General features: G+C 43.8%; 1 protein-coding gene across 1 annotated transcript in view; it reads left to right on the top strand.

Annotated features, from left to right (window-relative positions):
* LOC139412129 (ankyrin repeat and BTB/POZ domain-containing protein 2-like) overlaps positions 1 to 14199 on the top strand; it is a 31504-nt gene that overhangs the window by 5574 nt on the left and 11731 nt on the right. Inside the window, exons 2-3 of the mRNA XM_071158940.1 lie at positions 11424 to 11573; positions 13647 to 13854. Coding sequence (XP_071015041.1) covers positions 11424 to 11573; positions 13647 to 13854 — 358 coding nt within the window. The remainder of the gene's footprint in view (positions 1 to 11423; positions 11574 to 13646; positions 13855 to 14199) is intronic.

The following is a 14199-nucleotide window of genomic DNA, read 5'->3' as shown; positions in this document are numbered from 1 at the left end:
ACCATAACAGTGAAGCTTCTAGAGCTGTTTATTACTGTCAGTGTGAAAAGTAGGGAATTAGCTAAGGAAACTGACAGATCGGTAACGTTACATTGCTATACCAAAGTGGATCAGTTGATCTAATGGTACATCAACTGGCGAAATCTAGCCAGGTGAATTTACTTCTTTTGAAACCGGACAAAACAAAAGCTAGAAAACATTTCCATACGCACAACAGCTGTTAGATACTGCTATCTGACAGATAGCTAGGCCGAAGTTAGTTCATTCACTTCAGACAGAACTTCAGTCGAGTGGGGATGAGACATTAGCTAATGTTGCATGTCAGTTACACTACTAGCTCAGCACTAGGAATAAATACATTTTTCCTGTTGAGTCAAACAGCAGTTACCTTGCCAGCTACATTAGTCAAATAAAGAGTAGCCAGTTTATGCTCTGCTTGCTTTTACAACGTTGAGAAAAAGCACACAGACAACAGCTGCCTCTGGACGCTCTGTGGTGTCCACGCAGTCCTAAATCCAGCTGGCTGAAACCACCAAACATCTTATCCGACCGCTCTGAGGCATCCACATGGTCCTAAAGCACACTGATGCTGGATTTTGTATTATAATGCAATGACAAAACTGGGGGGACAACATTTTTATTTCAGAATGTGGGGGGGTCATGTCGCCCCCATCCCCAGTGAAAGTTGCACCCCTGGTCCTATTGGAATTCATTATACAACGGGTGGGTCTAATCCTGAATGCTGATTGGTTAAAAGTGCATTCCAGCCGGAATGATCATTATTTCGACTTGCATGTCAACGCAATTGCTCCTGTACATCCTCAAATAATCATGTAAGTAACGTCAACAACTAATAGCAAAGTTTTCACTTTGACATTTACTTAATTATAGAGTAATAGCATATTGATGTTAAACCAATGTTTTATATTATTACACATTCATGTGTGAATTTTAACAAAATTTTTAGTCAAATTAACTCTGAAAATGTGACACTACCTGTAGAGTAACTTTAACACTATGTAGACTTGGACCAAATGGTATCTGAAACAGTGTTGAATTCAACTCTATAGATGTTAACTTAACACTTTTATTTTTACTTTGTGGTACTGTCTGGAGTACCCCTGAAGTACCCCCTCATGTGCATTTTTACCAGGAAGCCTATGGTCTCATGAGTCTTCTGAAGTACCCCCTGTGGATAGGTACCCCCAGGGGTCCTACCCCTGGTTAGGAAACACTGCTCTAAACACTACATACACGGCTAGAGGCCAGCATTCCGCTCTTATACTGGGACATAGGTTTATGGCTCTCTGGGTTATGCTAAAGCTTAAAGGAACTGTTAATAAAGCACACACTAGGTGTTGATTATTGCATTTATGGGGGAAAGAGTCCGGTTTAATGTTACTGTGAAGTTGACATTGGTAGATTGGCAGGTGCTGTTACTACAGTCATGAACAGGTCTAGGAGAGGATGGAAGGAACTGGATATCTAGTATTCTCTCTGTCTCTCTCTCTCTCTCTCTCTCTCTGTCTCTATCCCTCCCCCTTCATATTCCTTTCTCCGAGTGCCCCTCTCAATTTTAGGTACATTTGACCTACACTCAATATGATCAAATGACCATGACAAATGATAGTACCTAACCCATAAACTTTGTGACAGTAAATCCAACATAATCGATTCTCACTGTGAAACCAGATAAGGTGCTTCCTCTCACGAGAGGATCTGTTCTCAGCATTCTCTCTTCTCTGCGCTGTCCACACACACAGCTTGGTATCTCATCATCATCCTCCTCCTCTCAGATCTCTATAACAGCAGGCTCATACTGCCTCTGCACCATAACATCTCTAGATGTATCATCTTGTATGCCTCGTTGTCTTCCAGAGTAGCGGTTATCCCTTTATAGTTTTTACTACTCTGTTTGAAAAGGGTCATGGTTTGTGTTAACTGGGAAGCTATATCATTTAGTCCTTTAAGTTGGACGAGTCCACAGTGTGAAGAGAAAGTTAAGTGCTAGTGTTTCACACACAGTCTCGGTTTTGGGCGGGGAAAATTTTGTTTTTGACTAATCCGGAAAACAGTTTAATTTCCTAGTTATATCACGTTTTAGGGAAGACCCAGATGCAGACAGTGTCGAAGTAACACAAGTTTATTACTAGAATAGGGGGCAGGCAAAACGACAGGCCAAGGGCAGGCGGAGGTCGGTAGTCCAGATCAGAGTCCAGAAGGTACAGAACGGCAGGCAGTCTCAGGGTCTAGACAGGCAGAGGTCAATAATCCAGTGTGATGTGATAAGGTACAGAATGGCAGGCAGGCTCAGGGTCAGGGCAGGCAGAATGGTCAAAACCGGGAAAACTAGAAAACAGGAACTAGAAACAGACAGGAGCAAGGAAAAAAACCCTGATAGGGTTGACGAACAAAACATACTGGCAACAGACAAACAGAGAACACAGGTATAAATACACTGAGGATAATGGGGAAGATGGGCAACACCTGGAGGGGGATGGAGACAATCACGAACGCTGCACATCACGAACATGCTTCCCTATTCCCCAGCTGATTGCCCTCGCCAGGCACGAGGTGGGAAGAATGGTCTCGGGTTTCGAGGTTATAGCCGTGGGGCTATAGCGGCTTGACAGCGCATCCAGCTTGACATTCTTGGATCCCGGTCGGTATGAGAGGGAGAAGTTGAACCGGGCGAAAATCAGGGCCCACCCAGCTTTCCTGGATTTGAGAAGCTTGGCGGTGCAGAGATATTCCAGGTTTTTGTGGTCGGTCCACACAATGAGCAGATGTTCCGCCCCCTCCAGCCAGTGCCTCCGCTCCTCCAAAGCCATCTTCACTGCGTGAAGCTCACGATTCCCCACATTGTAGTTCCTCTCCGTGGCGTTGAGGCGATGGGAGAAGAAGGCACAGGGATGTAACTTGAGGTCCAGGGTAGAACGCTGGGTCAGGACAGCCCCCACTCCGACATCCAAAGCATCGGCCTCCACCACAAACTGGTGGGACGGGTCAGGATGAACCAAGATGGGATCTGTGGTGAAACAGTGTTTGAGATCCTGGAAGGCCCGTTCAGAAGCTGGGGACCACGTGAACAGAACCTTGGGAGGGGTGAGTGCAGACAGACGGGAAGCCAAGGTGCAGTAACTCCGGATAAAGCGACGAGAAAAGTTGGTGAATCCCAGGAAACGTTTCAGCTGCACCCTGTACGTAGGCTGGGGCCAATCCATCACCGCTCTCACATTCCCTGGATCCATCTGTACACTCCCTGCTGCGATGATGTAACCCATGAAGGGGATGGTGGAGTGATGGAATTCGCACGTCTCTGCTTTCATAAAAAGCTGGTTCTCCAGGAGGTGTTGGAGAACCTGTCAGGAACATGTGCTCTTGGTCGAGTTATACGAAGACGAACCTGGTTCAACATGTCATGGAGAACATCATTAACTTCTTGCGTCGAGCAAACCCGTATCCGGGAGCATAATCATAGCCTCAAGCTCATTACCATAACGCAACGTTAACTATTCATGACAATCGCAAATGAAATGAAATAAATATATTCACTCACAAGCTTAGCCTTTTGTTAACAACACTGTCATCTCAGATTTTCAAAATATGCTTTTCAACCATAGCTACACAAGCATTTGTGTAAGAGTATTGATAGCTAGCATAGCATTAAGCCTAGCATTCAGCAGGCAACATTTTCACAAAAACAAGAAAAGCATTCAAATAAAATCATTTACCTTTGAAAAACTTCGGATGTTTTCAATGACAAGACTCTCAGTTAGATAGCAAATGTTCATTTTTTCCCAAAAGATTATTTGTGTAGGAGAAATCGCTCCGTTTTGTTCATCACGTTTGGCTAAGAAAAAAACCCGAAAATTCAGTCATTACAACGCCAAACTTTTTTCCAAATTAACTCCATAATATCGACAGAAACATGGCAAACGTTGTTTAGAATCAATCCTCAAGGTGTTTTCACATATCTATTCGATGATAAATCATTTGTGGCAGTTGGGTTTCTCCTCGGAAGCAAACAGAAAAATACACGCAGCTGGAGATTACGCAATAATTGCGACGGAGGACACCAAGCGACCACCTGGTAAATGTAGTGTAAAATGGTCAATCTTCCAATGATATGCCTACAAATACGTCACAATGCTGTCGACACTATGGGGAGTCTAAGTCTAAGCTCATTCATGACCCATTCACAGCCATATAAGGACTCATTGAAACACAGCGCCTTCAAAATCTGGGGTACTTCCTGTTTGAAATTTCATCTTGGTTTCGCCTGTAGCATCAGTTCTGTGGCACTCACTGACAATATCTTTGCAGATTTGGAAACATCAGAGTGTTTTCTTTCCAAAGCTGTCAATTATATGCATAGTCGAGCATCTTTTCGTGACAAAATATCTTGTTTAAAATGGGAACTTTTTTTATCCAAAAATTAAAAGAGCGGCCCCTATATCCAAGAAGTTAACCAGAGCCTGGTACACAGATGGGGCGTTGGTAAGGCAAAATGGCATGACCAGGTCCACGTAGTGACTGCTGGCCATGTTGAAGGCAGTCTTCCACTTGTCCCCTTCCCGTATCCGCACCAGGTTTCGTTGGTCCAGCTTGGAGAACACGGTGGCCACCTGGACCGGCTCAAAGGCCGAGGAGATGAGTGGAAGTCGGTAGCGGTTCTTCACTGTGATGTCTTTGAGGCCCCAGTAGATGCACGGGCACAGGGTTTTGTCTTTCTTCTCCACAAAGAAGAACCCTGGGCATGCAGGGGAGGCAGAAGAATGGATGAACCCTGCAGCTAGGCAGTCCTCAATGTAGGTCTCCATAGCCTTCGTCTCCGGACCTGACAGAGAGTACAGTCGTCCCCGAGAGGAGTGGTGCCTGGGAGAAGGTCAATCCCACAGTCATAGGGTCAGTAGGGCGGAAGCGAAGTGGCCTGGGCCTTACTGAACACCTCCCGAAGGAACTGGTACTCGGGAATAGTGGAGATGTCCGGGACAACTTCCGAGCTCCCAGGAAGACTACCTGGGCAGGCTGCATTGACTTCAGTCAATGAGCATGGCAGAACGGTCTCCAGCCCATGACCAGTCAATAAGGGGATTGTGTCACTGGAGCCAAGAGAAACCAAATACCATGGGAAACTGATGAGACTTAATGACCATGAATTTGATCGTCTCGCTGTGGTTCCATGTCACACGGAGGTAAATGGGGGTGGTATTGTGGGTGACCCGGCATATAGAGCACATGTCCAGGGCTCTAATGTCCATGGGAATGGAGAGGGGCTGAGTGGGGATACCCAGCTCGGACGCCAGGGTAGCATCCATAAAGCTCTCATCGGCCCCAAAGTCAATGAGTACCCGGAGAGATTTCGACTGGTTCCCCAACAGCAAAATTGCATGAAAATGCGAGTAAGGGGAGAGGAAAAGTTCTCCGTAAGGCCCACCAGAGTACTCGCTCCTACCGGTGAGCCTGGTCTTTTAGTGGACAGTGGAGACGAAATTACCAGTAGTCCCTCAATATAGGAAACTCTTAGTGTGAAGCCTGTATAGCCGTTCGGCTGGAGACAGACTAGCTCTGCCTAATTGCATTGGCTCGGGAAGAGGTGAATAGGCAGACTTCGGAGACTCTCAAGGGAACTCGGGTAGCCTTGTATTCTCACGGCAACAGAGCTGTCGTGGACTTCCGGGATGCCTTGGAGACGAGGTGGAATCCTTGGGCGGGCAAGTGAAATCGAATCTTCTTACTTCGTTCCCGTAGTCGCCCATCAATCCAAATGGTCAAGGCAAGCTCATCCTTTAACCTCTCTGAACCACCCATACTGGATGCGGGATAATTGTCATCAGCAACGCTGAATAGCATAGCGCCACAGTCAAATAATATTACTAGAAAATATTCATATTCATGAAATCACAAGTGCAATATTGCAAAACACATCTTAGCCTTTTGTTAATCCACCTGTCGTCTCAGATTTAGAAATTATGCTTTACAGCGAAAGCAATACAAGTGTTTGTGTAAGTTTATCGATCGCTCGACAAAACAATAAGTACACTTAGCATCAGGTAACTTGGTCACGAAAATCAGAAAAGCAATCAAATTAATCGTTTACCTTTGATGATCTTCGGATGTTTTCACTCACGAGACTCCCAGTTAGACAACAAATGTTCCTTTTGTTCCATAAAGATATTTTTTATATCCAAATACCTCCGTTAGTTTGGTGCGTTATGCCCAGGAATCCACCGGAAAGAGCGGTCATGACAACGCAGACAAAAATTCCAAATGATATCCATAATGTCCACAGAAACATGTCAGATGTTTTTTATAATCAATTATCAGGGTGTTTTTCAAATATCTATTCGATAATATATCAACCGGGAGAGTTGACTTTTCACTAGGACTTTTGCTCACAATTCACTCTGAGAGCCCCCACCTATCCACTTACGCAATGTGGTCGTTCACGCTCATTCTTCAAAATAAAAGCCTGAAACTATGTCTGAAGACTGTTGACACCTTGAGGAAGCGATAGGAAAAGGAATCTGGTTGATATCCCTTTAAATGGAACAATGGGAGGCTATGGAACATGTAGTTTTCAAAATAGAAGCCACTTCCTGGTTTGATTTTTCTCAGGGTTTCGCCTGCAATATCAGTTCTGTTATACTCACAGACAATATTTTGACAGTTTTGGAAACTTTAGAGTGTTTTCTATCCTAATCTGTCAATTATATGCATATTCTAGCATCTGGTCCAGAGAAATAGGCTGTTTACTTTGGGAACGTTATTTTTCCAAACATAAAAATAGTGCCCCCTAGCTTCAAGAGGTTTTAATTCCTCAGATACTCCGTGCAATGACATGTCGGACAGTGATTCCGGGTTCCAGGCACTCTCAGCTGCCACGGTGGGTAACCAAGAATTTCCATGCACCTGTAGGCAGCAACCTCAGATCACATTTAACCCTACTGTTATATGATTGATTACAAGCCCATCATAGTGCCTAGTGTCTGTTACACGATTGAAACACCCTTACTGTGCTTTTGTAAGGCAAATGATCCTAACGACCATAGATGTCAGATGTCAACACCAAGACAGGACATGCAGACTGACCCCTGAGCCCTGTGTCCATATCCAACAGGTTCCTTCCACTCTAACCAGCATTCTAACGCTCTCTCACTCTCTCCCTTTATGCCCTCTCTGCCTTTCGCTGCCTTTTTCTCTTATTCTACACTCTTACTTTTTAAATATTAAAGAATTAAAGGTTATTTTACCATTACTGCATAACCCCCTTGAGCTAATGCATTTTAAGAAATGTGCAGGACATCTGGTAAATCATGTGCTTGTGTCAAAAGGGGGTTTCAGTAAATTTTGGGTAGCATATGTGTAACTCAGGGTAGGATTGGTCCCTATGTCTCCCCTCTATCCATACTGCTGTTTTAGTCTGACCAAACAGTCATGGCATTATGCCCTGCCACAGAAAGGACATGTTGTGTGTCACAGAAAGGTGACTGTGCCTCTGTTTTCACACACGCACGCACACACGCACACACACACACACACACACACACACACACACACACACACACACACACACACACACACACACACACACACACACACACACACACACACACACACACACACACACACACAGGAGGAGGGAGGTAAAGGAAATAACGTAATCACACATGATTAGGCAAGTAAGCATGGCTTGTGTTCACACACACAGTAGCCGTAGCCTTGGGGAGTTAGCAAGCACAGGTAGGGTTTGGAAAACACTCAGTTGTGCTTTGTACCCCCTGAAGACTGGTCTCTTGTTGTGAATGAATGGACTATATGAACAAATACTTGTTCAGATGGCACACATGACTTTTTTTCCCTAACAAAGTAGCTAGGGTTAATCAATGTAAGTTATCCTAAAGGATTATATTTCATTATGCTTCGACAACCAAGAAAATATTTATTTCAAACCAAGATAAGTCTTTTTTAGAACACCTGGACTAAGTCAGTTGGATTGAGACCCACTTGGGAGTTACAGACAGTTTATCTTTGTTTGTGGCTTAAGCTTAGTTTGTGAACCGAACAATTCATTTTTGGTGTGCTTTACAATTGCTACCAATAGTCCCGTTATAAATATTGGATTTCTTTCATCCAAATGAAAGCTTCCAGTTGTGTTCGATAAAAGTTACAGAGTAACTCATCTCACACACTTAACATACACAATACACACAAAAATATACACACATATCTCAGAGCAGACTTATTGCTGGTGGTGAGTCTGAGGCTGTGTGTAGAGTCACTGATTATACATGATTTGTTTTGAGGGTTGCCAGTGTGGGGACCGTGGTGTGAGGGAAGAGAGGTGGGGTGTGACTGTGTAATGGTGTGTGTGACTGTGTGTCTGTCTATGTGTATGGCTTATCCACTTAGTATGGGGCGGAGTGTGGACAGTGGTTGTGGGTTCAGTTCATCAGGATCACTCTGAATGCTCTCCTAAGGTGCATCCCAAATGGCGCCTTATTCACTTTATAGTGCACAACCTTTGACTAGGGCCCATAGCGCTCTGGTCAAATGTAGTACACTTTATAGAGAATAGGGTGCCATTAGTCATTCATCATCAATACGTCATACACAGCCCTCTCCCACACTCATATAAATAGCTGAGTAAGACTAGTGGCTTGGGGGAGGGAACTTTGCATACTAAGCCTGTAGAGAGCAGAGCTATCGTAGCTTGGCTTTAGGCTTTTGGTGCCTTTTCCATTGTGTAAAATACAAGTGTCAGCAAATACCCATCTCACACATTGTGTTTGTGTGTGCATGTGTGTGTGTGTGTTTGGCTGTGTGGGAGTATGTGTGTGTGCGTGTTTTATATTTGTGTTTCTAGGAAACCTCCCTGTAAGGGGTGATCCTATTTGGGAGTGGGTGTGTGTCATATACTGTCCAGATTGCTGACTTTGTGGCTTGTAGGGCTGTAATTCTCTGTGGGAGAAAGCAATAGATTAGTTAAAAGCCCTTTTGGTCAGGGCAGTAAATGGTTGAACGTTCCATTACTACTCTGTTACTACACTCTTAGAATAAAAGGGTTCCAAAAGAGTTCTTTGGCTGTCCCCATAGGATAACCTTTTTTGGATCTAGGTAGAACCTTTTTTTTTTCCTAAGAGAACTGAGAATCCAATTTTATTTGGGGTATGGTTATGATGTGATCACATGCGTCAAGGCATTACCTGTCTCATTTCCTGAAGGTTTAAATGAAAGGCTAAATTCTAATTTTAAAGGTGGGAGTATATATATATATATATATATACAGTGCCTTGCGAAAGTATTCGGCCCCCTTGAACTTTGCGACCTTTTGCCACATTTCAGGCTTCAAACATAAAGATATAAAACTGTATTTTTTTGTGAAGAATAAACAACAAGTGGGACACAATCATGAAGTGGAACGACATTTATTGGATATTTCAAACTTTTTTAACAAATCAAAAACTGAAAAATTGGGCGTGCAAAATTATTCAGCCCCTTTACTTTCAGTGCAGCAAACTCTCTCCAGAAGTTCAGTGAGGATCTCTGAATGATCCAATGTTGACCTAAATGACTAATGATGATAAATACAATCCACCTGGGTGTAATCAAGTCTCCGTATAAATGCACCTGCACTGTGATAGTCTCAGAGGTCCGTTAAAAGCGCAGAGAGCATCATGAAGAAGAAGGAACACACCAGGCAGGTCCGAGATACTGTTGTGAAGAAGTTTAAAGTCGGATTTGGATACAAAAAGATTTCCCAAGCTTTAAAAATCCCAAGGAGCACTGTGCAAGCGATAATATTGAAATGGAAGGAGTATCAGACCACTGCAAATCTACCAAGACCTGGCCGTCCCTCTAAACTTTCAGCTCATACAAGGAGAAGACTGATCAGAGATGCAGCCAAGAGGCCCATGATCACTCTGGATGAACTGCAGAGATCTACAGCTGAGGTGGGAGACTCTGTCCATAGGACAACAATCAGTCGTATATTGCACAAATCTGGCCTTTATGGAAGTGGCAAGAAGAAAGACATTTCTTAAAGATATCCATAAAAAGTGTTGTTTAAAGTTTGCCACAAGCCACCTGGGAGACACACCAAACATGTGGAAGAAGGTGCTCTGGTCAGATGAAACCAAAATTGAACTTTTTGGCAACAATGCAAAACGTTATGTTTGGCGTAAAAGCAACACAGCTGAACACACTATCCCCACTGTCAAACATGGTGGTGGCAGCATCATGGTTTGGGCCTGCTTTTCTTCAGCAGGGACAGGGAAGATGGTTAAAATTGATGGGAAGATGGATGGAGCCAAATACAGGACCATTCTGGAAGAAAACCTGATGGAGTCTGCAAAAGACCTGAGACTGGGACGGAGATTTGTCTTCCAACAAGACAATGATCCAAAACATAAAGCAAAATCTACAATGGAATGGTTCAAAAATAAACATATCCAGGTGTTAGAATGGCCAAGTCAAAGTCCAGACCTGAATCCAATCGAGAATCTGTGGAAAGAACTGAAAACTGCTGTTCACAAATGCTCTCCATCCAACCTCACTGAGCTCGAGCTGTTTTGCAAGGAGGAATGGGAAAAAATTTCAGTCTCTCGATGTGCAAAACTGATAGAGACATACCCCAAGCGACTTACAGCTGTAATCGCAGCAAAAGGTGGCGCTACAAAGTATTAACTTAAGGGGGCTGAATAATTTTGCACGCCCAATTTTTCAGTTTTTGATTTGTTAAAAAAGTTTGAAATATCCAATAAATGTTGTTCCACTTCATGATTGTGTCCCACTTGTTGTTGATTCTTCACAAAAAAATACAGTTTTATATCTTTATGTTTGAAACCTGAAATGTGGCAAAATGTCGCAAAGTTCAAGGGGGCCGAATACTTTCGCAAGGCACTGTATATATATATATATATATATATATATATATAGAGAGAGAGAGAGAGAGAGAGAGAGAGGGGGATATTAAGAGCTCGTAAAAGAGGACAGAGAGAGGTGGTATGTAACTAAACATTTACCCTCACCCCATGTCTCCTCAGTCTTTTCTCTCTCAGAGTTAATCTTAGTTCATAACCAAACTAAATCCGATATGATCCCCTCATTATTCTCCCTGTTACAGAACTGTCCTGGTAACTAGTAGTGCATTCAACCTTCACCTCCAACGTAAACGTTTTATATAGTCCGTCTGTGGTCCTGGTTGTTTCTGTGCAGATGCCGAGCCATGGTGGCAGACACTGACAGAGTTAGTGTGAGTTGAAAGACTAGATTAAGACTAGATTAATGCTTAAATAGCTTGAGGTCTTTGAGGGATTTAGTAACTCATTATGAGTAAATGTTCCTGATGTCTTCTACCTTTTTATATATAAAAAAACAACAACAAAAAAACATTTTTGCGTACCCTTTTGTATGTACAGGTGAGCTATCCCTGCCAGCCCATGTCAGTCCATACACAAAGGATTCCCGGGCACCAATGGAGAGCAGGGAGGATGCCTACGCCCACCTGGAGCTACGTACCTTGGAACAGTCCCTTCTGGCCACATGCGTGGGCAGCATCACAGAACTCAGTGAGTGTGTGTGTGTGTGTGTGTGTGTGTGGGTCTTTGTCTGTGTCACATTCTCAAGCTTCACATTCACTCAAACACTCTCAAACGTATCACATACCCTCTTCATTTTACATTCAAAGATTCCCTCTCTCACACACTCTTTCTCAAACACTCACATCCTCCTCTCGCTTTAGTCCTAGCCAGCGAGGAACTATCTGGTCCTTACGCAATGTAATTCGTCAGCCTCATCTAGTCGGGAGAAAGAGACAGTTGCAGGCACAGACTCCTGCTGATCACGTTCAACCTTATTCTGAGTAGAGGGCCATCTTTCACATTTAGAGAGGTACCAGCTGTCAACTCCAACATCCCCAGTCCCTCTTGTTCTTCTGTTGTTCATCTTCATTAAATCTCGGGCGCCTAAGTAGGGCAGCACTGAACAGTGTTTTGAATCCATCCGACTGTCCATTTGTCTCATGTAATTGTTTTAGAATGTGAACTTACGTACACGTTCTGTAAGTCAGTCGTCCCCGAAACATTTTAAAGTGCTGTGCCTCACCTAGCTAAAGCCTCTCAAATAGACAAAAAAACGTTTCTAGCCAACAACTAAGGCCGGGATTCAATCCCATCATGCTTTGTCGACAATGCTCCTTGTAAAGGCAATGTTCCCGTGCTCGCAGAGACCGCATTCATGCTAAACGCTGCGTATTTCGGCTCAATCGGAAATGATCTTTCAATGGCGCATTGTCGACAAAAGCGAGATTGATTTGAATCCCGGTCTAACTCTTTTTCCACAATCTAGTAGGGACTGGTCAGGAAACACAGCTTTACGGATTATGTCAAAGCTAGCATTGGTAGAAAGGATGACAGACAGACGATGTTGGTGTAGATAACAACACTGGTCTCAGGTCTGACGATAGCATAATAAAGTTAACCCTGTTCACTGTCTTTAAAAAAAAAAAATCTGACCCTTGGTCTGTCTCTAGGGTCCCTTCATTAGATTCAGACAGGGATGTCGTATCCACAGAAACATTAGGCTATATAACAGACTACTGTGTGTTCCCAAAACACAAGGGCACTTTCATGTCAGCCACAGGGTGTTATAGACCCCCTTGCTCTCCCCGCCCCGCCCCGCCCCCTCACACACACACCCCAAACACACGCACACACACTCCCCTGTTTCCACAAACCAAACAAATTCCATGTTGGTTCTTTCTTCTCTGTTCATCTTGGGAGTAGCACCTAGCGAAACAGTGCACACACTTGTTCATTCTTGGAGCCCAAGCGCATTAATTAAATGGGAGAACATACAGTTTGTTTCACCATAAAATAAATCATAATTGTGGTGCTTATTGCCATCACTAGAGATTACACATTGTCTAGTATATCTAGCCATATGGATATACACTACATACTGTAAATATGAACCAAAACCTGCATATACTTTGACAGACACTGTGGCTACTTCAGGAGTCTTAGCATCATTAAAAAAGGAGTTGTCGTTTTAAGATTATAATCTCTTTCACATGAGCAGATTCTCTCACTGCTCTACGTTTAAAACCTAGCGTCTCTTCTTTCTAATGCCTTCCACATATGTTGCGGGATAAGGGACTGCGATAGCTACAGCCAAGGACGACTATTCCTGATTTAAGGGTCGACAAGGAAGGACATGCTTTTGAGCCCAGCTTAACCCAACTCTGCTCCCAAACTTGCCTTCTAATGAGTTTTATCGGAGACTCGATCATTGAACCGTTCCCACTGTCTCATCTGTAAAGAGATATAATAAGACACAGAATTGATTGACGTAAGACTAACGATACATCCAGCTGCTACCTGTGATATCTGAGACACTGTAGGGGAAAACGTACAATGTGGCTCTGTCTATAAGTGTACTGACAGAAGTTGAAAGTCCCACAGCTTTGCATTACAAATGCATTGGTAAGGAAACCAATAGTGTATACATAGCATTGTGGGTACTGCAGTACATCATGCTACAACTACAGGTCTTAACAGAGCATGTATAGCTGAGGTTTTATGGATTTGTATCAGATGATGATGTGTGTGATACTAAATGCGTGTGTGACTGTTTCCTCTCAGGTGACCTGGTGTCACGGTCCATGCACCACATACAGCGCCTACGCGCAGTTAGCCACTCCCTCAGCCCAATTTGCCCAGCGAGTCAGCATCCAGTATTCTGGGCGCCCGATGCCATGCGTACCCTCTACTACTTCCTGTCTAGCCCACAGATGGAATCCCTGGAGAACCCAAATCTAGAGCCCCCCAGGATGGCCCTGAGCAGAGAGAGGTAAGGGCTGTGTGTGTGTGTGTGTGTGTGTTTGCGCGTGAGTGCTGTGTGTGTGCGTGTGCATGTGCCTTCTTGTATTCTTAGGCACACAGAGATATTGTTTCCCTCCACCTGGTACCAATTATAATCACAGGCCCCATTAACTCGTTAGCTTCCAGTTAGACTCGGCTCTGTGTCTCTGTTGAGGCCTGTGATCTCAGTAACCATAACCAGAGAGGAAGAGGTGAAGCGAGAGGTTTCACTCGCCAAAATCTGTCCAAAATAAGCCCAATGTCTTTCTATGGGCTTATTTTGGACTTAAGCTTGTCGCCTGCTTTTCTGCCTTTGGGACAACGGCTCCCATTG

Source organism: Oncorhynchus clarkii, chromosome 6, assembly GCF_045791955.1.
Source record: "Oncorhynchus clarkii lewisi isolate Uvic-CL-2024 chromosome 6, UVic_Ocla_1.0, whole genome shotgun sequence".
In the NCBI taxonomy this organism is placed as follows: Eukaryota; Metazoa; Chordata; class Actinopteri; order Salmoniformes; family Salmonidae; genus Oncorhynchus; species Oncorhynchus clarkii.
This window is presented reverse-complemented; position numbering and strand designations above follow the sequence as displayed.